Raw genomic sequence first — 24,354 nt, forward strand, 5'->3', positions numbered from 1 at the left:
CTGCTCTCATCATGCTCTGGGTTTTTGCAATTTTAATGCATGTTTGGTGCTTAAAGGCGTGGTGCAGAAAAGCAACAAGAGAAGGAAAAGTATGTGTTCTTGCCAGAGGAACCAGGATGCGAGAGGAGCAGCTGGCAGTGTTTGAGCCCTGTCCTAGCTGATGTGGGACTATCACTGTGCTCCCATGCAGATTTATCTGTGTGCTTTAATATTCCCTTCCCACCCTCTTGTCTTGGCTGCAATCTTCCCTTGGCACCTGGCTTTCATCAGCAAAAACTGGGACTGCTCTGTGGGTCTGAGACAGAGGAGGAGAGATGGCAGCAGAGCTCCCATGCTGGGTGAGGGCAGAGGGTTACAGATGTGTGGAAGGCTTAGCTACACCCATGTTGTGTGCAGGGTGTACCTACATGTGGTGTGTACCTCAGTGTGGTGTGTCTCTGACACAAACTCCCTTTCCCCCCTCTGCTCAGTTCATAGAACCATGGAATATTTTGAGTTGGAGGGGACCTCAAAGGTTATTTTGTCCAGATCCAGATGATGACTGTAGTTCCTCAACTATTGAGGCGTTTAACTATATCATGTGTGGGTTGGAAGTGGAGGGTCATGTTTGACTGGGATTTTTTCTCTTTCCTGCCCCACAGCTCTTCTGTTTGGCCCTGCCCTGGGGAAGAAGGCTTTGAGAAGATGGAGAACCAGAGTGGAGTCCTCTTGGGATATGTCCACTGGGAAAGAAAAGAGGAAGGGGGTGAGGAGGATGGGGTGGCTCCTCGTGTTTCCCCTCCCAGCCAAATGAGCAGACTGGAAGATGTGCAGGTGGAGATGCTTGAGAAGGCAAGGGAGCTCTTCCAGCTGTGTGACAAGGATGAGAAAGGTTTTATCACCAAGGTGGACATGCAGGTGAGAGGAAAAAAAAAAATCTTCCTCTGTCCTGGGAAGATCTGTAAAGTCATGGGTGGCAAAAGAGGGGACAATGTGGCATGCCTTCACTCTTGGCAAGTGTGGGTGTGCATGTGGCCTCTGTCTTACTCAGATTTCTAAGAACACTCTGGCACAGACAGCTGCTAGGAGCTAAAACTCCCAGGAGGGCCTCGCACCACCAGGGAATTCCTGAGACAAGTGGGACTGCAATTCAAAAATTTTAAGGAATGCATAAAATAAAAAAGTCATAACTGTTCGTACAAACATCAAGCATGCATTTGATGGGAAATCTGGAGGGAAAAAAATCTTTGTTTTAATTAAAAAAAAAAAAAAAAAAAAAGCCAAGCCTCCCAAAAAACCTACACGATGAGCAATCCATCAGCCTCTCAAAAAGAGTTGTGACAACAAAGTTATACAATCATAGCTAAAGCTTAATTCAAAAACTCACCTTAGACCTGAACTATAACTTGCTCTACAATTATGTGTTTTGCTGCTTTCTGTTAAAAAAGTGCTTGTTAACAAAATCCCTGTAATTCTTACAGTTTTGTTTTAAAGGTTTATCAGGAAGGTTACAAGTGGATTGTTTTTTTTCCTGCCCCATCTCTCCCCACATCTATTAATAATGCTTGACAGGTTTATGCCACTTTAAATATTGACTCACTTTGCTTTGGGTTGTGTGATGCCTAATTTTTATGGTTACATTAATAAATTTTTATTAAGTGTTTATCTAAAGCTGCATGTTTAATGGGCAGTTACGAGGTTTTAGCCTACACCCCTTTGTTATTTGTTTCTTTGGGTGCCTCTCCACACTAGGTGCTCTGCATGTGTTTTATGAAGGGGAGTTGTTTTGCTCCTTCATGCTGTGGGAGTAGGGATACAGTCCCAGCAGGCAGAAGGTGACAGAGGAAAGCTGTCATGGACTGAACATTTCCTTTAGGATCTGCAAGAGCTTGGAACTAACTCCAGATATCTGCTGACTTCCCTCCCTGGCCAAAGACATGGAGCTGGTACCTGGTGTGGCCAGAGCTCTCCTGGGAGCAGCAGTGGTCACAGGAGGCTGGCAGGAATGGGGGGAGGCAGGCAGTGAGTTAGAGACAGTGGGTCTGTAGTGGGGTAAGATGAGGGTTGAGCTTTCTCCAAACAAAATAACCTGGAATTCCCTCTCCGAAGTCCTGGTTGAATCATCTGGTAATGGAAAAATTCAACATATCAATGACTCCAGACAAGTGTTTGTGTCATTGCTCAGCTGCACTGGCAGACTGTTGCACCCTGGGCAGGATACAGTGCTGAAAGGCACATTGCTGGGGGCCTGAGCTGAGGATGGCAGGGACAGCCACAAGGAATACTTGAGCTGTGCATCAAGTTTATTCCTTCTTTTGTCTTTGCAGAGGCTCCAGAGTGAACTCCCTCTAACCCCAGAGCAGCTGGAGACTGTTTTTGACAGCTTGGAGCAGAATAATAAAGGATACCTGACACCTGTGGAGTTCAGCATGGGTCTAGGTAAGGACTGCACAGAGGCAGGAGAAAGCCCATCTGTGACAGGATGTTTTTTGTTGGTAAGGAAGAAAGTGCAGTGGTTTTGCTGAAGCTGCACAAGCTATGCAGGACAATGCCCTATGCTTGTGTGGACATCATTGGAGGAGGTGGGTGTGTATTCCCTGCTCAAGGCTTTGTGCTGCCTTCTCCCAAAACTGTTCCCTGCCTACCTGGTAGAGCCAGGTAGGCTCTACAGAACATCTCCTGCTGGAGAGGGTATATGATGCTGAAAACTGTGCCTGGCTATCTGATCAGTCATTCATCGGCATGGAAATATGCCTCTTGGCAAGTGTCCCCAGCTGCTAGCAGTGCTGTTCAAGGGCATTAGTAGGAGTCCTGTTAGTAGGCTAGAACACTGGCTAATAAGCCTTTGTTGCCTTCTTACTGTTGTCTTTTCCAAACACTAGGAGAATGCTAATCCTTGACCAGAGTCCTCCCCCAGCAGCACAGGTGCTCCTCTGTCTTGTCAGCTCTCAGAAAATCTGCACTTGTCAGCACCTTCCTTGGATAGGCAGGAGTGTTAAGTGGATCAGGTCAAACCAAGTGAACACAGGTGGTCTAGGGGTTTCAGAAGTGATGGAAGAGGCTCCTGAATTTTGCTGTCCTGATTGCTCAGACTGTGTTTGCTCCTGGCTTTCTCACAACTTGAGAGGGAGGGCTTTTTAATGCTGCAATTTGAATGATCAGAAACAGACACTATAATAGCAGTTGCAAAGATTTCCCCTAAATAAACCCTGTGTACACTGTGTCATGGGCCAGCCTGTTCAGGGACTGTTTTATCCCACTGAGTGCCTGCTGGCTGCACCTGTTCCTGCCCTGTGCCTCTGTTGTTGGCTGGTTCCACTGCTTTTGGCAGAAACAAGAGTCCTGTCAGGAGTGGGGCCTTTCCAGTCCAGCACTGTGTTGCAGGTGAATGTACACCTTTTGGGCACCTTGGCACCCACGGGGCCCTCTGTGTTATGACTTGGTTATTCCCAAATCTCATTGTAAGAGAGATTTGTCCCATGGGCACAGCTCAGATGGGCATCATGAGGGCATCTGCCTCAGTGCCATTGCTGGAGAGGTAGACAAGTTTTCTCTTTGTGTCAGGTACTACCCTGTGCTCCATGGCACTTGCTCCAGTCTAGGCAAAACACTTGATATCTGCCTTTCTTTCTTCATGGTTATTTTTTGTCTGGCATCACTGAAATCCTTTTCAGACTTTGCCCCTAGAGTTTGGCCTGGCTGTGTTTCTCATGGAGTGTGCAGGGGCAAATCAAGGGAAAGCAGTTCAAGCTGCAATCAAGTCTGCTTCTTGAGAGGGCTCCTTGCTCCTTCTAGGATATCAAAACAATCTTCAGATCATTCTCTACCTCAATTTTTCCATCTCCATCTCAATTTTCCCATCTATAAAAGAGAGATAATGAGACATAATGACTCTTTGTCAAAAGCAGACATCAAAAGTGCCTAATCTAAACATTCTCCTTAATTAACTGTCTGATCATCGGGTTTTAACTAAGTAGGGCCTGGATCTCCACATTGCAAGGGGTTTTTTACAGCACATTTTAAGAGTGGGAGAGAAGCAGCTAAATTCTGGACTTATGGAGGTAATAAGAGGTAAAGTTCAGTCCTTTGAAGTATAACAGCAGTGGATATTTTTTGCCTTAGAGTAGCTTCATGTTCTCATCTGTGCTCCGTGAAAATCCTTGACTCCTGGTTTTGTACTTGGAATGTCATTTCTGCCTTTTGAACCGAGCAGATGTGTTTTGGAAAGGAAGAGTATCTGCTCCTGAAGGGTTGACCTCTGTATATAAATGAGAGGCTGCGTTTTGGATAGGATTCCTTGATTTGTTCCTTTGCGGAGGATTTGTTCCCAGCAGCAGTCAGTATTTGTCACATGCCTTGCATAGCAGGAGGTTCCCGTGGCATTAGTGTCTCAGCAGGAAGCAGAGTCCAGAGGGCTGGAAACCATCTGTAGTGGGACGGGGCAGGAGGAGGCGCTTGCAGGGCGAGTTCACTCCGCTCTGCACAGTCCTGGCAAGAGGCAGTCCTTGTGGCGCGGCGCTCGACTCCCAGCAGAGGTACACACGAGGAGGGGAGGGGTAAGGAGCCCCTCCTCTCGGTTTTTAAGCCGGGGAGCCGCAGCATGGTGCCATTCGGGGCGGGGAGTCCCGGAGGAGGGAGCTGTGCGGTCGGTGGCGCTGCGGCCGGAGCGCCGCTCTGTGGGAGCGCGGGGAGCTCCTGCCAGGCGCTTCCCTGGGCTGTGCCTGCTGCCTCCTCTGCACACAGCTGGGAGCGCGGGGAGCTCCTGCCAGGCGCTTCCCTGGGCTGTGCCTGCTGCCTCCTCTGCACACAGCTGGGAGCGCGGGGAGCTCCTGCCAGGCGCTTCCCTGGGCTGTGCCTGCTGCCTCCTCTGCACACAGCTGGGAGCGCGGGGAGCTCCTGCCAGGCGCTTCCCTGGGCTGTGTGCTGCCTCCTCTGCACACAGCTGGGAGCGCGGGGAGCTCCTGCCAGGCGCTTCCCTGGGCTGTGTGCTGCCTCCTCTGCACACAGCTGGGAGCGCGGGGAGCTCCTGCCAGGCGCTTCCCTGGGCTGTGTGCTGCCTCCTCTGCACACAGCTGGGAGCGCGGGGAGCTCCTGCCAGGCGCTTCCCTGGGCTGTGTGCTGCCTCCTCTGCACACAGCTGGGAGCACAGCCCTGGGGCCGGGCTGGGAGCCACGGGCAGCCCCAGCTCTGCGGGACGGACGCTGACATCACTCAGGACGTCAGAGCGGAGGCTCCTCACCGAGCAGGAGCTGTGTCCTACACCGGCAGCATGCACGAGGCTTCTCCCCGTGGAGCTCTGCCAGGCTGCCACGTAAAGAGCAGCTTATCCAATGACACCCGGTTTGACTTCATTTATTCTTCTTCTCTTCGCCTTCCACCAGGAAAGTTAATAGGGATTGAACTGTGCCAAGGTGCTGGGAGAATGCATCACTCCAGACACGAGGAGACCTTTGAGTCAGGCTGGTCAGATGACTTGGACCCTGCAGATGATGATGATGATGAAGAGAAACGATTCTGTTCCATGATGGAGCAGCTTGGAGCAGCCCAGTTGTTTGAAGAGTAAGTAGGGGGGAGTCACATGGCATTGCTTCTACCCTGTTTTGACCTTGCAGTACCAAAACCTCAAATAAAAGACCAAAGAGGTGAACTGATCTGCTTGTTCTCTGAAACACTGCTTGGGCTCTCTGGAACTGCTGCCTTGGGTTTGCACATGCTTGGTAGCAAATGCAGTGCGGTCTGGGTTTTCTCATCAGGTACCAATTACTTTTAGCTCAGTGCTTTCCAGTTTCCCAAACTCGAGTTCATAACACAGCTGTAAAATGGAACAGCTGGTGCATACAAGTCCAGCACAGGCAGCAAATGAAAAGAAGCATGTGAGGGTTAGATGAGGAGAGGAAGATGAGTGTGCTCTCTGTTCCAAAATCGTGTGTGACTGTTCACAGATTTTTAGACAATCAGTTCTAAGAGTCTCTGTGAAGGATCTGTGTTCAAGGAGCTGCTTGGGACTGTGCTGAAGAGTGTGAATGGCTAAACTGGGCAAAGGGGTGCTCCTGTGAGCTGTGAAACTTGGTATTAATTAATTAACATGGCCCTTGCATGTAGCCCTAGTAGAGTCTGCTGGCCCCAGTGTTTTGTGTTTTTTTTTTTTTGCTTTCCAACGTGAGGCATTATGCATACCTGGTTCTTACTGATGCACACCTGCAGGGCCTGGGGTGCCCAATTGCATCTGTGGCTGTCCTTTTCAGGCTTTGTGCTCCAACTGTGTTGCCATTTTGCAAGGAGCAGTCCAGGTTAGGGAAGGAGGTGGACAGGATTGGAGACAGAAGCTGAGAGTGGTGGAATTTGCTGCTTTCAGAGGCACATCTGTCACAAAACATATTTTTATTTTTCCTTTATTTTCATTGTGATGCAAAGCACCTGCATGTTTTAGTGATAAACAACTTCTGTCTGGAAAAAAATCTGGAAAGCTGTTACACTTCAAACAACAGGATGACACTGTGAAAGGCCATATTACTGTTCTGGGAAAGCAATCTCTACTGTTTATAACTCTGCTTTGAGAAGCAGAAGTCCCAAAGTGGAATTATCTTGTGTTTTATTTTGACCACTTACTGGCAGTTTTATGCCACGAGTTCAGTAGCTACTTCATGTCACATCTTTGTGTCAAAACAGCTGTTGTAAAGCAGTAATATCAAACAGAAGCTAATGGGAATGAGAGCAGGAATCTGAAATATTTTCACTGCTTTCTCTAGAAAGCAATGGTTTCATTTCCTAACAGGACTTAGTATGTTCTTTTATTTCAAATATGAAGATTTGATTAAGTGTTATAACTTTTTAAACTTGAGGCAGAAAAAGAAGGCTGTCATGCAATACTGGCAGGGGAAATCAAAAGCTGGTTTATTTTGCCTGTGTGTTTCCCCAAAGAATACTGAGGGAGACAAATACATAGGCAAAGAAAAATAGCTATTTGGATACTGACTATTGGTATAATTATTGTGTATCTTTCAAGGCAGTTTTTCATGATTAAAAAAAATAAAATTAAAAAGCTCTTTCCTAAAAAGAAAAATGAAGTGATGTCTGTGGACTTACAAGACACTTTGGGAATGAAGTTTGTGAGTGCTGTGTTCAAGTTGCAATTAATTAAATGTCAAAACAGTGTAATCATTATTGCAGGTTCAGAAAAAGACATCTTTGGTTTTCCAGAGCTTCCTCCATTGTTATCCTGATAGGACACTTGAGCAAATTTGCATCTTTTTTTGTGCCTCGGTTTCCAAACATGTAAAAAATATAAGGAGGACTGTAGCAGCCACCAGTACAATCTGAGTGTAAGGAAAACACCAATGATGTGTGATGTGTGCTAAACTCTGTGTGCTGTAACAGTTTGACCATAACACACTGCAGATTTGCTGAATATCCATTTCTGTAAGTCTTGATATAGGCACCAAATATGTTATCAATGAATCCTTGGAAAAGCAATCATTCCATGTTTGCTTCCTAGATTACTTTTCTTCTTTCAGATGACTTCCTTTATTTTGACCTCACAATAGCTCCCACTCCACATGCATGCTCTGTCAGTGTCCAATTTCCCTCCTTGCTGTAATGGTGTAACAGAGATCATCCCAGGAGAATGGCAGTTTGCCCTGAGTGCATGTTTGGAGTTGGAATAACAGTCCATAAGATGACACAGTAACTCTTCTGCTTTCCTCCTCTCTTGTATGCTTGCTCCAGCCCACATGAGGTTCGGGAGCTCTGGGCTCGCCTACGAAAGGAGCGTCCAGAGCTCTTGTCCAATTTTGAAGAGTTTCTGTTGCGTGTTTCATCGTACATAAAGGAGGTGAATCATGAGAAGGAGTCTATGGAACAAGCATTGAAAAGGTAAGGAGAACATCATGGCCATTTGCTGCCAGGAGCCAGCTGATGCTTGGATCCTGCCTCAGATGCAAGGAGAGACTGGGTTACAGAATGCACCAGTAAAAGAGAGATTTCTTGCTGTAATAAAATTCTTCTATCTTGGTCTGTTCCTATGGGTTTGCTCTGCAGCAGTGCTCACCCTTAACGTTCAATCTGGTTAAAATCCCATTCAATGCCACACAGCTTTTAGTAGGAATCTGTTTCCAGCCTCCTTTCCTTTCTGTACTCTCTTTTTCTCTCCTGACCTGCGTGCACTTGTGTTTTGTAGGAAGGAGTCAGATCATGATCGAGAAGTCAGGTGCCTTTATGAAGAAATGGAACAACAGATCAAAGCAGAAAGGGAGAGGCTGGTCTGCCAGGTACCTTCTCTCTCTCTCTCTTGGCTTGAAGGCAACCTTCCTTTGTTCTGAAGTAGAGGTTGTGGCTCGTCTGGCCAAGGAGCAGCTCTTACTGTGCTGGCTGTTGTGCACAGTTGTGTATTTTACCTTTACCTCTGCAGGAAGCACTGAGGCATGACAAGAGTAACTTGCTCCAGAAGGAACTGCACAGCAAAGAGCAGGAGCTGGAGAAAATCCTCTACCGCCAGAAGAAGGTAGTGGGATCCAAATCCTTTCCAAAAAAGCACGTCCCCCTCTGCTCTCTATCTGCTCAGGCATTTTCTGGTGGAAAATGGGGTTCAGCTGCTGAGGGTTTGGCACTAGATAATTTGGCTCTAGCAAGTGAAGTCCTCTCCTGTGTCTGAAGGTGTTGGAATGGTTTGTCAAATAATAGGTTTGTCTTCAGATGTAATGCTGTTCTGTGAATGTTTTGTTCATGCATTTTCTTATCTGCTTTGTGTTCTCTTGGCACAATCTTCCTATCAATTCTACAATGCTGGCAAGGAAGGTGGGGTAAAAATTTGAAAGTTGTGAGTTTTATGCTTTTTGTGGTGTGCGAGGAAGACGTGTATGGCATAAAAGAGCCAGATTTCTCTAGTTTTTTTTATTCTGACTACTCCAAAATGACCCAGAGTGAACAGTTCTGTGTCACTTTGAGAGGTAGGTACATACTGTATACTTGCATTTGAGCACTTGATGACATACTGATTAATCAGTCATATAAACAATCAAAGCACAAGCTTTCCTTTAGCCTGCTATCTCTGGCATGGACATTTGTATGGGAATTGGTGTCTGAAGAACTGAGATGTGACCCTCACAGAAACAAATCATGGCAGGTACCTGCAAGATGCTGCAGACTGGGGGTATCCCACTTGGATATCTAGCTGTGATGTGGATGAAACAGCACTTCTCTGAAATCACTGGCTCATTATCCAGCAACTGGAAAAGCCGGCACAACAGAGGTGCCATCAGGAAGGATACTGAGAATGAGATAGAGGATGTGTTTTACCTGCTGCCCAAATCTTTGATGTGCCTCAGTTCTGGTCTCCTCTAATTCCACTGTGTCCTTCTTGAGTGTGAAGGTACAGAGTATTAATATTATTAAGAAAATGGAAACTTTGCCTTAGGAAGAGAAACCAGGAAAGTCTAGATTTTTAGGTTTTGGAGAGGAGGAGACTGAGGGAAGATACCTGTCATCTTTATGAAGTCAGAAAAGTGATGGATAAGGTCCACACAAAACTGTTATTCCCCGAGTCCTGCAACAGCAAAGGTGAGGGACACTCAATGAGAACAGTATGAATTTGATTTAGAAGAACACACTTTTTTATGCGGAGATTAGTGCTGGATTTTTGGCTCCTAGAGGCAGGCAATATCAGCAGTTCAAAAATGAATTGGACAAACAAATGGATAATAGGCTTGTAAATATTAATTGGAAAGAAGAATAGTCAGCGATGTGACCTCTAGCATCCCTAGTCCAGGGGCCATAGATGGGAGGGGTATATGAGGGGAATGGACCATAGTTAGGAGCTCAGGCACGCTCTTCCTCTTGCTGGGGGTCAGAGCAGAACACTTGGGCTGCATGGACACTTACTCAAATAGTCAATTCTGGTGCTCTTAACTCTGAGGCTTGTACTGAGCTGTGTGGGTAATTGGGTCCCTCTTGTGGCCTAAGACCAGTACTGTGATGATGCTATTCCCCAGCATCACTTCCAAGGACAGACCACATAAACGGGAGAGTTGTGCATGATAGAGGTTTTTTAGGGAGAGGCAGGTGTGCTTTACTTAAAGTCAGTTCCTTGGCTTACTGAAAGATCTGTAAGCAGGGATTGCTGGCTTTCAGTCTCAGCTCCACTGCTCAGTATATATAGTCTTGCTGAAATATTCCCCAGTGTCCACAGGACTGGAGGGCTCCAGAAAAAGCTGGGTGTGGTTTTCCCTTCCAGCTTCAGTGAGGGGAGAGGTGAGGCTTGTGTTTCAAGGAACCTAGGAAAGGTCAGATCTGTTCATTCCTGCTCTTGACAGTTGTACATGTGTGCTGGCAGAGAGGAGGGAGCAAGGAAAAAAGCATTTTATCTTCTGCCATGATGTGCTGCTTTATTTATTCTTTTGAGAGGGGAGGAAGTAGGCTGAGAGAAAAGGCAAGCTGAAGGTGTAAATGTGGAGGCTGACTCTGCCACCTGCTACACTGATCAGACCTGATTCCTGGTGTTTCTCTCTAGTTATAAGCATAGATTGCATGCTTTTATTTTGGGCTGTAAGTTCTCAGATGGGTACTGCGGTTTCTGTGTAGCAGCAGCTTCAGCAGAGGGCCCTGTTTAGCTGGTATGGCTGGCTGGATACTGCAGTGTCACTATGATCACTCTTGGAATGTCCTACTTGTCATCTGAGATGGGCAGCTTTGGTAGTTGCATCTGTCTGTGACTCTTTCCCAGATTATGCCAGCCATTTGTAAGGAATTGAGCCACTGGCTGAGTACATGGCAGCAGGCTTTAACTTCCCAAATCAGGCTTGTTAGTTGTGCTGGGGGTTTGTGCTGCCTAGAGTGCAGCTGTGTCCTGGTGGCATTTAAATGACATCTCTAGCCCAAGGTCCTGTCTCTAGCAGTAGTAACAGCCACCCAATCACTTCACTTTCCAGATGTAGTGTGAGATGCCCCTAGCACCTCAATATATCCTCCTTTCAGCTGCCATGGGCTCAGGAAGCCCCTAAACTAGAGGATGCATTTCAACAATTCTGCTTAATAAGTCCCGACAGACACAACCCTGCTTCCACCCAAATTTTTCCAGTCCTTCTTTAGAGCCCCATTTGCACTGATTCCTACCATGCCTGACAGCATCAGGCTCCTCATGCTGCCTGAAGCATTTCCTCAGCTGTGCCTAATTGCATTGCTTGGTTCCTCAGTGCTGGCATGATGAGAGAGAATTCCTTCCACTTCCCTTTCTCAATGCCACTCGTGGCTCTGTAGACTTAGGTTGGTTTTACCCCCTTCTGCCTCATCGTTTGCATCTGCTTTTTCAGCTTGTTTTTACAGTTGTGATTGTAGCATAAAACCCTTCCTCTGTGTTTAACCCCTCCTCCTCCTCCTGTCCCACTGCAGTTGGAACATCAGCTACAGTCTCTGAACTCGGAGCAGCTGGAGACGCGTGTGCAGAATGAAAGGCTCCGGCACCTGAATGAAAACCTGCTGGAAGAGCTGGAGAAAAGCAAATGGGAGCTAGAGGCAGTCAAGGGGCAATTACAGAAGCTCCAGAAAGAAGCTCAGCTTGAGCAAGAGCAGAAAGACAGGTGGGAAAAAACAGGAATGGGGGGATGTTAGGGCAAAGACATGGATAGAGAAGGAAAGGTGGGCAAGCAATTAAAGAATAAGTATCCCTAGTTAGGAGCCTTGATCTCATTAGAAGATTGCCTGTCTCTTTACAGAGAGTGATATTGCTACCTCTTGCCTACCTTTTGTGGGAAATGAATATGTTCTAGAAAATCAGTACAAAAATACAGATGTTCCTCAGCCTAAAGGAGGCTTCTTCATGTATTTTCCACGAAGTTCACCATCCCCTCTATAATAGTCTCTTTAAAGATCATCTTCTGATCAATTCTGTTCCCATTTCTGGGTTAAATGTAATAATGCCTGTATAAAACATAGAAAGGTTTCAGATCCAGATGGCAGTGAGCATCCTTCCCATTTCTAGCAGCTGAGGAAGGGGAGAGGATGAGTTTCCTGCTCTCATGTTGGAGGAGAGCAGGAGAGCCCAACCATCCCAGCTCCCAGAACAGTGCTGCTTCCTCTGAATTCTCCTAGCATAAGGCAGGCCCTTGTCTTTGAGAATACCATCAGTGCCCGTGAGAGAGGGATGTTTGTATTTTCTCTCTCATTAATTTATTTCCCCTTATTTTAAAATATCTTTTGCCCAGGGATGTGTTTAGAGTCTCCAAGAACATGCAGAAAGAGAAACAAAGCCTCCTTCGGCAGCTGGAGCTCCTCAGGTGAGAACTGGTGAAGGCTGGAGGGAAATGCTGATCTCTTAAGCCTGTAAGGGGCTGATGTTTCAGCACTCTGCTCATTTCTCCCATGGAAAGCTACAGGATTGTATTCAAGCAGTGTTTAGATTCTGATTGTTTTTCTAGGTCCAGACAGAGTTGTGCAATTTGGCTAGCTCTGGCACATGACAGGCTATGTTATTTCACGAGGTAATCTCTCCCCTGGAGGAATTTAGTCTTTCCTCCTGGCTAAGACAACCATGTGGAGCCCATGACCTTGGCTGGGATACATGGAAATCCCAACATGTCTGGCTATAAACAATATCTTTACCTCTGTTCCCAAGCTCTCTTTCCGTTCTCCCTTTCAAATGTTGGGGTTTACTTAATTTTTGACAAGCATCTCATTGTGTCTTTCCTGTGTCTTCCTTTGGAACAGAGAAATGAACAAGAAACTTCGAGATGAGCGAGATGCTTTTGAAGCCAAGAAGCTGGTTAGTCTAAGAAAGAAAACCTTAATTCCCAACCACCCTCCTTTCATCTGCTGCTGTTGCTGTCACCACTTGGGGGCCTGTCACTTCCACGGGGGACAATGACAAGAGCTCTTGGGGCCTGGTATTGTGCTGAATAGAGACTTTGCAGCACCTTTGTGTCCGTGCTGGAGGCAACCTCTGCTGGTTGCTGCTGCCAGCTGCCTGGGTTTAACCCATGGCACGTTGGCTGGGGACTGTCACACAGCCCTGTGCAGGGCTGCAGTAGGTACTGCCTGCTGCACACGTGGGGTCTGTGTGTTGTGCCAGGCACTGGGCACGTGCAAGGAAGGGAGAGAAGCTGGATGCATCCTGGAGCTGGGTGGTGAGGAAGAAGATGGATTCTCAGATGTGCTGCTGGCTGACTGGGCATGGAGTGGCACAGGAAGGTTTTTCTGACCCCCTGAGTTTGTAGCAGATGTTTTCAGAGGTTCCTCTGGGGAGCTCCCCATTCCTGTGGACTCTGCTGGGTGCCTTGTGTCAGAGAACTAAGAGAAAGCAGGATCTCTCTCATCTGGAACTGTCAATCTCTGGCCTTTCCCAGTCACCAAGATAAGCACAGCTATGTGGTCTATTTTTAATTCTTATTATTTTTTCATTAAAAAGTTTTCATGTTCCCAAATGTAATTTGCACAGCTGCTTTGCCCTCTTGGACTCATCCCTGCCACCATGTCTTTGCCTGCTCTGCCATCATGCCCCACCTGAAGATCTGGAAGTAAGAGATTTGCAGGGAGGGCTGTTATAGGCTGCAAGAGCCTTTCTGACTGGTGTGCAAAGGACTCAGGAAGGAAGCACAGGGGTTGTGCCTATATAGGAGACAAAATGCCCTGCTTGATCCAGAGGCTGGAGTTCTCCATGTGGGGAGCTGTGTAAAATGATGTCAGTAACAATTTTGCATAGAGGTGGGGTATGTTCTAAAATCTGGAAGATTTTTTTTTCTTCAATCTTCGTTTTTAAAGCTGCTTACTACATGGATGTACACCAGAGCTTCCTGCTCCCTCTTGGAAAAAGGATAAATAAAATACAGGCACTCTGTAGCAGAGTCCAGTGCAAGCAGGCAAAGAAAATGGTTTCTTCTCCTCTTTCCATGTGTTGTGCTTCATCAGCTTGTGGGTTCCTGTGGTTGGTTGGGTGGCCTGTGGAGACCACAGCTCAGGTATGTGCCTCTGTGTGTGCAAAGCTTGTCTGCTTCTCCTCTAGTCTCTTCTCATGCTCCCCTGCTAAGACCTGCTGCTGCAGGTGGACCCACAAGAGAGCCCAGCAGAGAGAGTCGCAGCACAGAGGGGCTGCTTTCTCCCTTCTCCCAGCACTGGCAGTAGGGAATGAGGCACAGGGTGAACTACCACCACCACTGCTCATCTGGCAAGGCTGTGTCTTGCTGGGCAGTTTAAGCCTGCACTGGAGTAAGGTTTTTTCCTTTGGCTGCTCTTGTTTCAGTCCACAGGGAAGCAGGGCTCCAAGGGCTTGCAGAGATGCTGCTATCATCATGTACCTGCAGAAGGTCTGCTCCCCAGCCTATCTCACAGTGAGGGGGAGAGAAAATGGCAATACTTCCTGCAGAAGCAAAAAGGAGAGTCCAGCCTTCTGATGGGGATCCCTAGTGTGCCACACACTCTCTGCCAGAGACTATCAGTGTTTTTACAGGCTAAAAAGAAACCCAAGGCATTAATACCCTCTCTTAGTGCTGGGAAGAGTTATTTCTGTGAAATGAAGGTCTGATGAACAGAAGTTCTTTCATAGCAAAGATTTTGAAGTGGTTGGAAGGAGGAGTTGGGCTGTATGTGGCTGATAGCAACCCAGTCACTGCTCCTTTGCTCTTCTCAGTTCCCAGCTTAATACCTTGCTCTTCATAAGAGTTTCTGGCCTTGCCAGGGTGGGCAGACCCTGGCCCCACTGCACTGTGGGTGCACTCTCTTGTCCCAGGCAAGAGAGACTGGGTCACAGATAGCAATATGTGGCTGTTTCTGTCTGTGTGCAAACTACTGATGGGTATTTTTAAGACCCAGGAGTCGCAGGTTCAGTTTCCCACCCATGACCCATCTAGCTATGGAATTATGCTTGCATGTTGACAGAGCAAATTTCATATCTGTTCATCATGAAGAGTGTTTTGGTACTTTGACTACATTTAACGTGTATTTTTATTTCACTGGTAAACCAGAATCTTTCCCATGCAAAATGCTTGTACATGTGCTGTTGTGGAATCCTTGTCATCATGTGTTACACAGCTGTGATGTCGCATCTGTCCCTTTATCATCCTGGTGAAAAGCCAAATGTTACAAAAACCTGGCAGGCCAATAAAGCATGGCAGAACCAATAGCAAAACACGCCCCATTGTTCCTCCTTTCTTACCCAAGTACCTGCTCTGCAGGCTGTTCCCTCTCCAGGTAAGATGGTGCCAGAGCAGATTGTGTGGGAGCCCTTTTCTCCACAGGTGACTTGAAGGTTGTGACTCAGCTCCAGTGGCCTGTAACACAATTTTCTTCTTTCTGTGTGGCTAGAGGGCGCCCTCGAGTGAAGCTGCTCAAACACTGAAATATTCTCCCTCTGTCCCTGTTGGAGAACCCGTTTGTCTGTAGCACAGCCTGGCTGTGTTGACTGGAGTGTTGTCATACACATCAATGTCATTTGCCTTGGAAGATTTGTGCTTCACAGTTGTGAGCCTCTCAGTGCTGGATTGCTTCTGTGGCTGGAGGTTCTCTTGAACCTCAGTTTTATTTGTAAAAGATGTTTCTTTCTTTTCCCACAAAGCTTCTAGTTGGGTCAGGCCCTCTGTGGACTCCAGAGTGTCTTCTTTTGTGAGACTGCATTGCAGTAAAGGTGTTCTGGGAGTTCTGACCAACAGAACATCTTAATTTTTTTTGCCTTTTAAAATAAGCCTACAGCAAGGATTATTGAAGAAAAAATCTTTGTAGTCCTCTGGGCTGTGGGACACATGAAGGAAGGCCTGTCCAGAGCTGCCTGCAGGTGTTTGGTCAGTTCAAAACTGCTGTGAGAGGCAGATCTGGCAGACTGCAAACCCTTCTTCCTCCACCTTTTCCCCCAGAAATAACTTGTAAGGACATGTTAGAAGTCCTCTGATTTGCACACTGAATACATCTCCCTTTTCCCCGGTGCCAATGTGATGGGCATCTTTCCATGCTGTCTCACTTCACATTTTGTGTGTGTAGCCAGAGCATTGACTCTGCTGGGAATGGCAAAGCTGCTGTATGGGGGAAGAGGGTTGGGAGAGATTGTCCCACTTTCTCCTCTGAGAAGCTGGTAAATACTGGCTGTAGGAAGTATTCTGTCTGTGGTAAGCAGGAGGAAAGCATGGAGAGGGATGTTGGTGTAAAGCAGAGCCCTTTGTAGAACTGCCTCCTTCTTTTCCTGTGGTTCCTGTGCAGCTCTAGGTGAGTACAGGTTGATGAAGGGTGCTAGTGTCTTCTGAGGAAAGGGCAATTGGTCTGCCCCACAAAACATCAGCATGAGATAGAGGCAGGTGAGGAAAGAGATTCAGCTGTGAGACCAAGTGGAGAACAAGTCACAGAAATAAAAACTGACTAGCTAGAAGAAGAATTTGGGACATCACTACTTTGATGGATTTTAAGGTGAAGGAGAAAGCAGCAACAGTGATGGCTTCTTGTAAGAATTAAATTATTTAAAGAGAGAAAAGCAAGCCCTGTGCTCACTTCTTTGAGCCTTCCAGTGAAGCACTACCACTGCACAGTGTGAGGCTGCCAGGGCTTCCAGCCTCACCTCCCCAAAGTGCTCTACAGAGGTGGGGAGTGGTTGAAGTGGGGCTGTAACCACTTTCTTCATTCCTTCTCTTTTCAACTTCTAGGTGCCTCAGAACAAAAAGCCCCTGTTGAAGAAAGGGTCAGTGCTAGGCAGTTACCTGCTGGAGGACAAGCCTGTCAAACGGTTAGATGGGTGTCTGTGTCATGTCCATGGTGTTAGTCTGTCCCCACTGCAGTTCCCTGTCCATCAAGCTGTGTCCTGTGTCTGGTTCTCCCACCTTGGTGCTGGCTGGTTTTGGGAGTGTGGTGGGGTGCAGCTTCTCTGTGGCTCTAGCTGTCTCTTGGCATCAGGTGGCGTTGGCTCAGCACGAAGTTGAGGATACAGTTCACTCATTTCCACAGGGAGGTGGCCCTGCTGCTGCTTCTGCCTGCAGCAATGGGGGAGCAAATCTAAATATCACCAGAAGATCTGGGACTGTTCATGGGATGGGAGTCACGAGGGCTGCCTCTTTCTGAGTCAGACAGCTCTGTTGAAATGACTGGATCAACTCCCAAGTGGGCCAGTTCATCCTCAGGCACAAATCCTGTCCACTGGTGTCTCTTGCTAGAGTCCATATCCCTGGGGCATGGGAGAGGGCAGAAATTGCACAAGGGTTGGGTTCTTTCTGGCAGCTGAAAGCCTCAAGGAGAGGGCCTGGCTCCAGGTGGATTCATCCTGCTCATCTCCCTCTACACCTATGCAGATGCCCTTCAGCCAGGGCAGGCAACACATCTGCGTGGCCAAGGCCTTTTCTTTTTTTTTTTTTTTTTCCACTCTACATGCAGAATATACAGTGACCTGGCTTGGAGCTGGATCTCACCTTCAGCTGCTGGTCCCAAACAAGTTTTAAAGGCAGCACATTCCCCTATTTCTTACCAGGTCTCTGCAGAAAGGTCCATTGTTCCCCAGTTTCTCCTGGTGCCAGCCAGACATATAAGGCTCAGTTTCTTCAACTCACCCATAATGTTTGCAATTCTGGTAGTGGCATTTAAGGATTTAGCTCAAGGGCCCTTGGCTTATAGAGTTATGGAAAACCAGGTAGACTGTGGAAGGAGAGCTGATTCTTGAGCCCAGGGTGGGAGGTTGCCTGGTGAGGTCTGAGGCAGAGCTCCTTCATGGTTGTGTGGCTGGCACATTCTATCCATTGAATCAGATAACCAAGTTCTCCCATCTTCCTCCCCAATTATTTCTTGTAAAGATCCTTCTAGCTGCTACTGGAATAAGTCTTCTGGCAAGGCTTAACAGCTGAAGAAGTTTGGCAGTGAAGGTGATGAGAGAAGGGAAGAAGTAGTTGTTGGCCCTGTCTCTGTCCCAGTGCTGTGTAACCCCACATTGCTTGAGAAACATGAAAAGAAATCCATTAGATCTGGAGTCACTGTTCAGAGTTTTGTGTTTGTCCCTTTGCTCCCACTAAAGAGGGTCTTGAGACCCCTCACTGTGTGATTTTGCCAGCCCTGGGAGATGGGCACCATTTCCCAGAGCCTGAGAGTATGTGTCCATTTTCAAGAGGGAGAAGTTCCAGCTGGCCTGGCTCTGGACTGGCATTTGGGGCAAATGGAGGGAGGGGAACCAGGAATGTGAGCTCCCTTTCATAGAAAAAAGTGTAGGCATGTCAGCAGGTGAGTTTTGCAACCCAGATGAAGTGTACTTGCTGGAGTGAGAAAGGAGACTTGTCTGGATTTCTGCACTAATAGAAAGAGAAAAGTGTTGCAGAGCAGGGTGAGATGTCCTGCCTCTGAAGAGACTGACTGCACTACGCTCTGGTCACTAATGTGCTTCCAAATGCAGTCTGCTGACTAGTGAAAGCAATAGAGATATCTGTGGTGGATAAATATGTTCAGCTTGATTCTGGGTCTTCTCACTCCTCGTCTAGTTCTTTAACTGTAGAAAACCAGTGATGCTGCCTTGCTCCTCAGCAGTGATTCCAGTAGTTTAAATGGGTTATTTTAGGAGTCCTTTTGAAGGTTGTTCCTCCAACTACCACATCAGCTCTACCCACCAGTGCATCAGCTTGCTCTTGTGTGGGCACAGTCTCTTATTTCTTTTTGTATGGTATTTAGTAACAAAAATACAGGGGTAATTATTGCCTTGGAGGTTTTGTTTTGTTTTGTTTTGTTTTTTTTAAGGTGCTTTTGTTTTGTGTGTTTTGCCTCATTTTTTCACTACTGGGGGAAGCAGTAGGCAAAGAATTCTCAAAAAAACAAAGTGGCAATTTTTATTATAAGTAATGAAATATTGTCAGCACATATGAGTACAGCACAGCTCTGGTGAACTCTGTTTGCCTAGGGGAGCCACTGATGCCTTAGTCACAGGGAGTGTGGGGAGCAAATATATAGAGTTCCTGCAAGAGCTGCATATACACTGATTGGATTGCATTGGTTGGTTGGGAATTTGCAACCTCCTTCTTTCCCCATCTCCTCACCCCCTCCCACCCTATCTGTGCTGCCTGTGGACTTTAATACAGACAACTGGCCTCTGCGGACCTGCCCTTCACCTTCCCACTGGATGTGGCAGTAGAAGAACCCAACAGAAAGAACTGTAAATACTTCCCAGGCAACGGGGCATGGATGAAGACAGGAGAAGGAGGAGGCACAAACTTCGGAGAGAACAGTAGAGATAAGGAGAGATGGCCCTTGGCAGCAGATCCTGAGTGGTTTAAGATGAGTTTGAAGGGTGACTCTGACTGCAGAAAAAATGCAGATGGCTTAGATGCTGCTCCGCTGCCTCCTCGAGCCCAGCCTGTGGGCACTGAAACCAGGGTGAGTGCAGTTACCTGGGGCTATTCCTCAAACACCTGCTACCTGCTGGGGACTCTTCCCATCAAACTCCAGCTCCATAGATTTACGGTGCAGGGGTCCAATCCCTAAATCAAAGCACTGCCTGTAGCTGGGCTCTTCAAAACCTCATGCCTTTTTTCCATTGCAGCTCCAAGCACTGGAAGCAGCCAGCTGTTCCCCAGACCGCATCTTTAAAGTGGTGTTTGTAGGGAATTCCGGGGTTGGGAAGAGTTCCTTCATCCACCGCTTCTGCTATGACAGGTTCTTGGCTGAGCTCAATGCAACCATTGGTAAGTAATTGGGTGCCTGGCTCATCTGGATAACGAAAGTGGGAAAATCAGCCTGGGCAAATGCTTTTTTTGCCTGTATTATAGCCCAGCTAGAGGTAAAGGTGGTCCCTCTCCCAGTATGGAATCAATCTTGCAATTTCCCTAACTAAATGGATTGGTCTGGCCATTGTAATGGCAAGCTGCTCTCTCCCCATCCTACCTCATAATCATTGTCATCTTCCTAACAGGGATCGATTACCAGGTGAAGAGTCTAATGGTGGATAACACCCAGGTTGCCTTACAGCTGTGGGATACAGCTGGACAAGAGAGGTAAGTGATTTCTGCCAGGCTCAGTGGAGGAAAGGGAGTGCATGCAGCTGGTTTCTGTCCCTGGGAAAACCATCAGTTTAAGAAGGACCAGACAGGTCATGACAGCTATTCCAGTGCTGAACCTGCAGCAAAGATCTGTTCCAGAGATTTCTAGAAGCTAGAAATCTGTTCCAGAGATTTCTAGACTGTGAAGCAGGGCCTGGGGAGATTCCTCTGAGGATCGACAGAAAAGCAGTTTTCCATGTGTCTGACCTGCGTGCTTGTTACTCCAAGCATTCTGTTCATAATTCTTTCCATAGATGTATGTCATGGGGATCAAAGGGTGGGAAGGACTGTGAGGTTTTCAAGATCTGATTCAGCTGTCAAAGCCAGCTGAATTAGCATGACCTGTAGGGAAAGTGATTTGAACTACCCTGCTGGACTCTGTCAGTGAGGTTATTGGCCCCTTTCACTGTCCCTTCTGCTGACAGACTTGTGGAAGTGATAATCCCTGGTAGAGGGATTGTGCAGTTTTTTGTGACAGTGAACACTGGTTCCCCATTTGAAGGCTTCTAGTTTCAAAAGCATGGGGATATCTCTAGATGTTACCAGCAGTGTTGGTGAGGATCAGAGTAGCAGAGGACACATTTGACCCTCATCTGCTACTAGAAATGAAGGCCCATCACTGCCTCCATGTAAATTACATTTTACTTAGGATATAATTCAAAACTTAAGATGAAAAGCTGTTTCACAGGGACCATGAACCTCAAGGGCCTGACAAAAATAACTACTGGGTATTTTGAGCTAAATATGTTATGGAGGCAGGCCTTCAGGGGGCAGCCAAGGTCATGGGAATATTCTAATCCTAAACCGTGCCAATGATGTTGTCTCTAGACCATGCAGAGCTGATGGGAATGTACTAACTAGTGGCATTTATTGAAAAGTAACTCTCTCTTCCAAAATTAAGCTTCAAGTGAAGAAATAATTGTTTCTGAGGGAACTCCTGTGGTTATTTCAGTGCTGAAACTGAGCAGTAAGGGGAGTTGCTATGACATAAAATGACATCTTATTGAGGCCAAATTCAAGATATTGTCTCTGTAGAAGGACCTTTAGCAGAAGCCCTTGCAGCATTAGCAGGTCTTAGATGTATACCCACAAGAGAGAGCTTGGCTCAGTGCTGATACCAAATAGGAGACATGGGAAGGAGCAAAAGCATTTTCTTCTTCTGGAGGAATATTAATTATTTCTAAACTAGAAGTGTCCAAGTGTAAATATGCTAAGGAAGAGATAGGAGAACCCCTTGGTGACTTCCCTGGGACTGATGCATGGTACCTTTGATGTTTCTTCTGGAGTATCTTGCCTGATTGGCAGTTCCAGAGGTACACCTTGATTGCCCAAGATACAGCCTGTGCTTTCTCAGTTGGGTAGGTGCCAGAATATTGTGTCCTTATTGTTGTGAGAAAGTTGCCTGAAGCCTGTTCTATCTGAAGAGTAAAGGAGGGTAACAGCTGTAGGTTTTCTTAACTCGTAAGAGCAGAGTTTGTTATCCTGTGCAGGGCTGAAATACACAGCTCTCTAGTGGGATCTCAGGACTTTTGTTACATTCATTAATTCCCAAATTACATTGTTAATTCCAACAGTTTGGTAATTCCAGTTTGCAATCAGTGTGGTTATATCATGGCTCTGTCACAAATTGCTGACAGATTCTAAGGTTTCAGTTTCTTGTTTTGGTTGTTTGGTTTGCTTTGGTTATAATTTATTCACAAAATACAAGCCTGTGGTTTTAAATGGTACAGACAGCAAAAAAGTAGATGTCTGGCAGGAGTTTTTCCTGGAAATTGTGTCTAGCTCCTGATTTTTTATGTATAATGCCATTGGTTTATAGATTCAATAGTGGAAACAGACTGTACTCATGCTGAGTTCTTAATTGCTGTTTTGGCAGCCCTGGGGCAAACATTGTGCCTGCCTAGTTTGTACTGTGGTACAGCTTAGTCTGCAGATTCTTCCAGACTATAGAGAAAGATCCATCAGTTTCCCTTTTAAGAGAAAGTTACTGTTTCCTATCCCACCCAAATAGATTCTTCTGCTTCTTTCTTCCTGACCTGCAAAGGTCTTCTTTCTTGCTTTCTCAGCACCACGCATTTGGCAAGATCCCTGCTTACCCACGGCTGCCTGGCCTGTCCCAAATTGCAGGGACGTGTCATCTGTGTGTAGGCACCAGCCCTGAGGGACACATCATGCACAGGGCCTTGCAGAGAGCCTGCACTAACACACAGAAAATCCCACTCCATTATTCCCGCTGCACAGCTGAGGTTCTGAGGGTGCCTTTGGTTTTGTGTGGGCCCAGGTTCCGGAGCATCACCAAGCAGTACTTCCGTAAGGCGGACGGGATCCTGGTGATGTACGACGTGACGGCCGAGTGCTCCTTCCTGGCCGTGCGCAACTGGATGAGCAGCATCCAGGTGAGAGGGGGCCTGGGCTCCTGTGCTGCTGCGGCTCCCTTGCTCCTCACCAGCTCCAACAGTCTGTCTGGAAGCAGCATTTTTCAGTGCCCCAGGAAGTCCTATTGATCTTGTGAAGCAATTTATCAAAGCAGATGCCTGTGGGGGTCACTTTGGAACCAGAGGCTCTGTGTTGAAGGTAACAAAGCCAGTGGTGGCCCATTAAATCAGGGAGGGCTGTTTCCGTGGCAGAATGTGGTGAGACCTGCCAAAACAGTAGTGTGGGTTTGTAAGCAGCCTGTGTGCACTGACCACATCCCCTAAACGTGGTCACATCCCACCTGTGCTCAGGCAGGGAGATCTCCTGGTGTCTGGCCTACGCACAGGAAAGGGAGGGTGGTCCTTTTTATTTTCTTTTATATTTTGAAATTTGGTAACAATGTATTAATGCTGTTGGGTCCCCCCCTGTGTTTTATTTCCAAACACTCACTAAAAATATTTATCTGTGGCTTATATCTTCTTGGGGATACAAAAATACCTCTCTTTATAATTTAAATTAGTTGTGTGTAGATGGTCAAGAGGTGAAGGGAAATTTTCAAGGGCAGTTTTGTTTTGATTGTGCTGAGTCTCAAAAAACCAAAATCTCAGTGGAATGAGTAAGTATAGGTTGGAGGATCCTAATATTGTTAATTTCCACAAAGCCTGTTGGGGAAAAAACCAAACACTTATGTCTTTGAACTCTAAAAGATCAAAGGGTAAGATCTCCAAAACTACCCAGCCTGTGAAAATTAGGTTCCTTTCAGGAGGAAGGTTAAACACACAGAGCACACAGAAAATCAAACCACATGAAATCTGTATATTTTAATCTTCCTCTTTTTTTCCTCTCCCCACCGATGTATTAATTTTGTTTTGAAGCTGTTCAGGTTCTGTATGTCATCCAGGGCACTTGAGTGTGGAAATAACTTTGAGCCCTGTTCTTACTTTGACCATGAGAGCCAGTGGAACTGTAGAGTTTGACCAGAGGTAAGGGGCTCCAGGAATTGCCTAGGAATAACAGTTCCTACAGAGACAGCTTACAAGGGGTGAAAGTTGCTTAACTTGCTCAGCCAGTGGATATTCAGCAAGGGATCCTTGAGTTTAGGACAGCACATTAGACACAGTACTGCACATACAAAAATTACTGAGCTTATTGAGAAGATCTACCAGATCACAAATTCCAAAATGCCTGTGGGGCAAGCTGCTTTTTCTTTAGGCTTCTTATTTTCCTGAGAGGCACTTACATCCTGTCTCCCCTCTTTCACCATCCCAGCTCAACATACCAAACATTTGCAATGTTTCCCTAGTTCAAGCTTCCTTTCACAAATCCCTGGGACTCTTGAAGGAATGGCCCTTTAATGTTCTAATGGGCCTGATCCTGCTGCCACTGAAGGTGTTATTTGCTTGAGCTGGAAGGATCTGCTCTGAGTGCTGGGTATCTAGGGGGTCTTTATTTCTTTTGCAGGAAGGTATAGAGGATGGAGCTGTGGTCTTTCTGCTTGGAAATAAATTGGATGCTGTGCAGAGAGAAACTCGGACTGTGCCCAAGGTGGAGGGGGAAAGGCTGGCAAAGGTGAGACTCAGTGCTCTGCTGCTTGACCTGCTCTGCAGCCACCCTCCAGCTGTGAGCAGGGCAGTCTGCCTGGCAGAAGGCCCTTCTTGGAGCCATTTTCCAGTATGGTACCTTCTCTCTCCCTCCCACCCTCTGTTTCTCCAATGTGGGCATGTACCCAGGTCCCTCTGGTACAAGGGAGTATGAGGTGGTGGCCTGTATGTGGCAGACAATGGCCCTTGAGCAGGCTCATGTATTTCTCTTGGGGCTTGGTGCCTCCTTACAGCCTTTTTGAGGGGAGCATGCATGGCTGATTTCCCATTTGAGGGCTCCTTAATGCAACATCATCCTGCCTCTTTCCTCACTCCCTTGTCTGCCTGCCTGCTGGCACTTTGCCCCCTGGGTGTGGGGAGACAGGGTTTCAAAGGCATTTCCTGCCTTCTGGATT

General features: G+C 46.9%; 1 protein-coding gene across 5 annotated transcripts in view; it reads left to right on the forward strand.

Annotated features, from left to right (window-relative positions):
- Positions 1–24,354, forward strand: part of CRACR2B (calcium release activated channel regulator 2B) — a 45,618-nt gene that overhangs the window by 18,515 nt on the left and 2,749 nt on the right. For 4 of the 5 annotated variants that reach the window (XM_083864559.1, XM_083864560.1, XM_083864558.1 and 1 more), the window contains 15 exons: positions 642–897; positions 2,307–2,418; positions 5,361–5,538; positions 7,705–7,851; positions 8,156–8,246; positions 8,387–8,479; positions 11,362–11,549; positions 12,174–12,245; positions 12,676–12,730; positions 16,587–16,666; positions 18,987–19,281; positions 19,448–19,589; positions 19,817–19,898; positions 22,225–22,339; positions 23,820–23,927. In XM_083864559.1, coding sequence (XP_083720685.1) covers positions 685–897; positions 2,307–2,418; positions 5,361–5,538; positions 7,705–7,851; positions 8,156–8,246; positions 8,387–8,479; positions 11,362–11,549; positions 12,174–12,245; positions 12,676–12,730; positions 16,587–16,666; positions 18,987–19,281; positions 19,448–19,589; positions 19,817–19,898; positions 22,225–22,339; positions 23,820–23,927 — 1,971 coding nt within the window. In that variant the 5' untranslated portion in view covers positions 642–684. Of the gene's footprint in view, positions 1–641; positions 898–2,306; positions 2,419–4,400; positions 4,515–5,360; positions 5,539–7,704; positions 7,852–8,155; positions 8,247–8,386; positions 8,480–11,361; positions 11,550–12,173; positions 12,246–12,675; positions 12,731–16,586; positions 16,667–18,986; positions 19,282–19,447; positions 19,590–19,816; positions 19,899–22,224; positions 22,340–23,819; positions 23,928–24,354 lie in introns of those variants that run through there. The other variant, XM_083864562.1, reaches the window with a different exon arrangement.

Source organism: Zosterops lateralis (assembly GCF_965231275.1).
Source record: "Zosterops lateralis genome assembly, chromosome: 6".
NCBI classification, from domain to species: Eukaryota; Metazoa; Chordata; class Aves; order Passeriformes; family Zosteropidae; genus Zosterops; species Zosterops lateralis.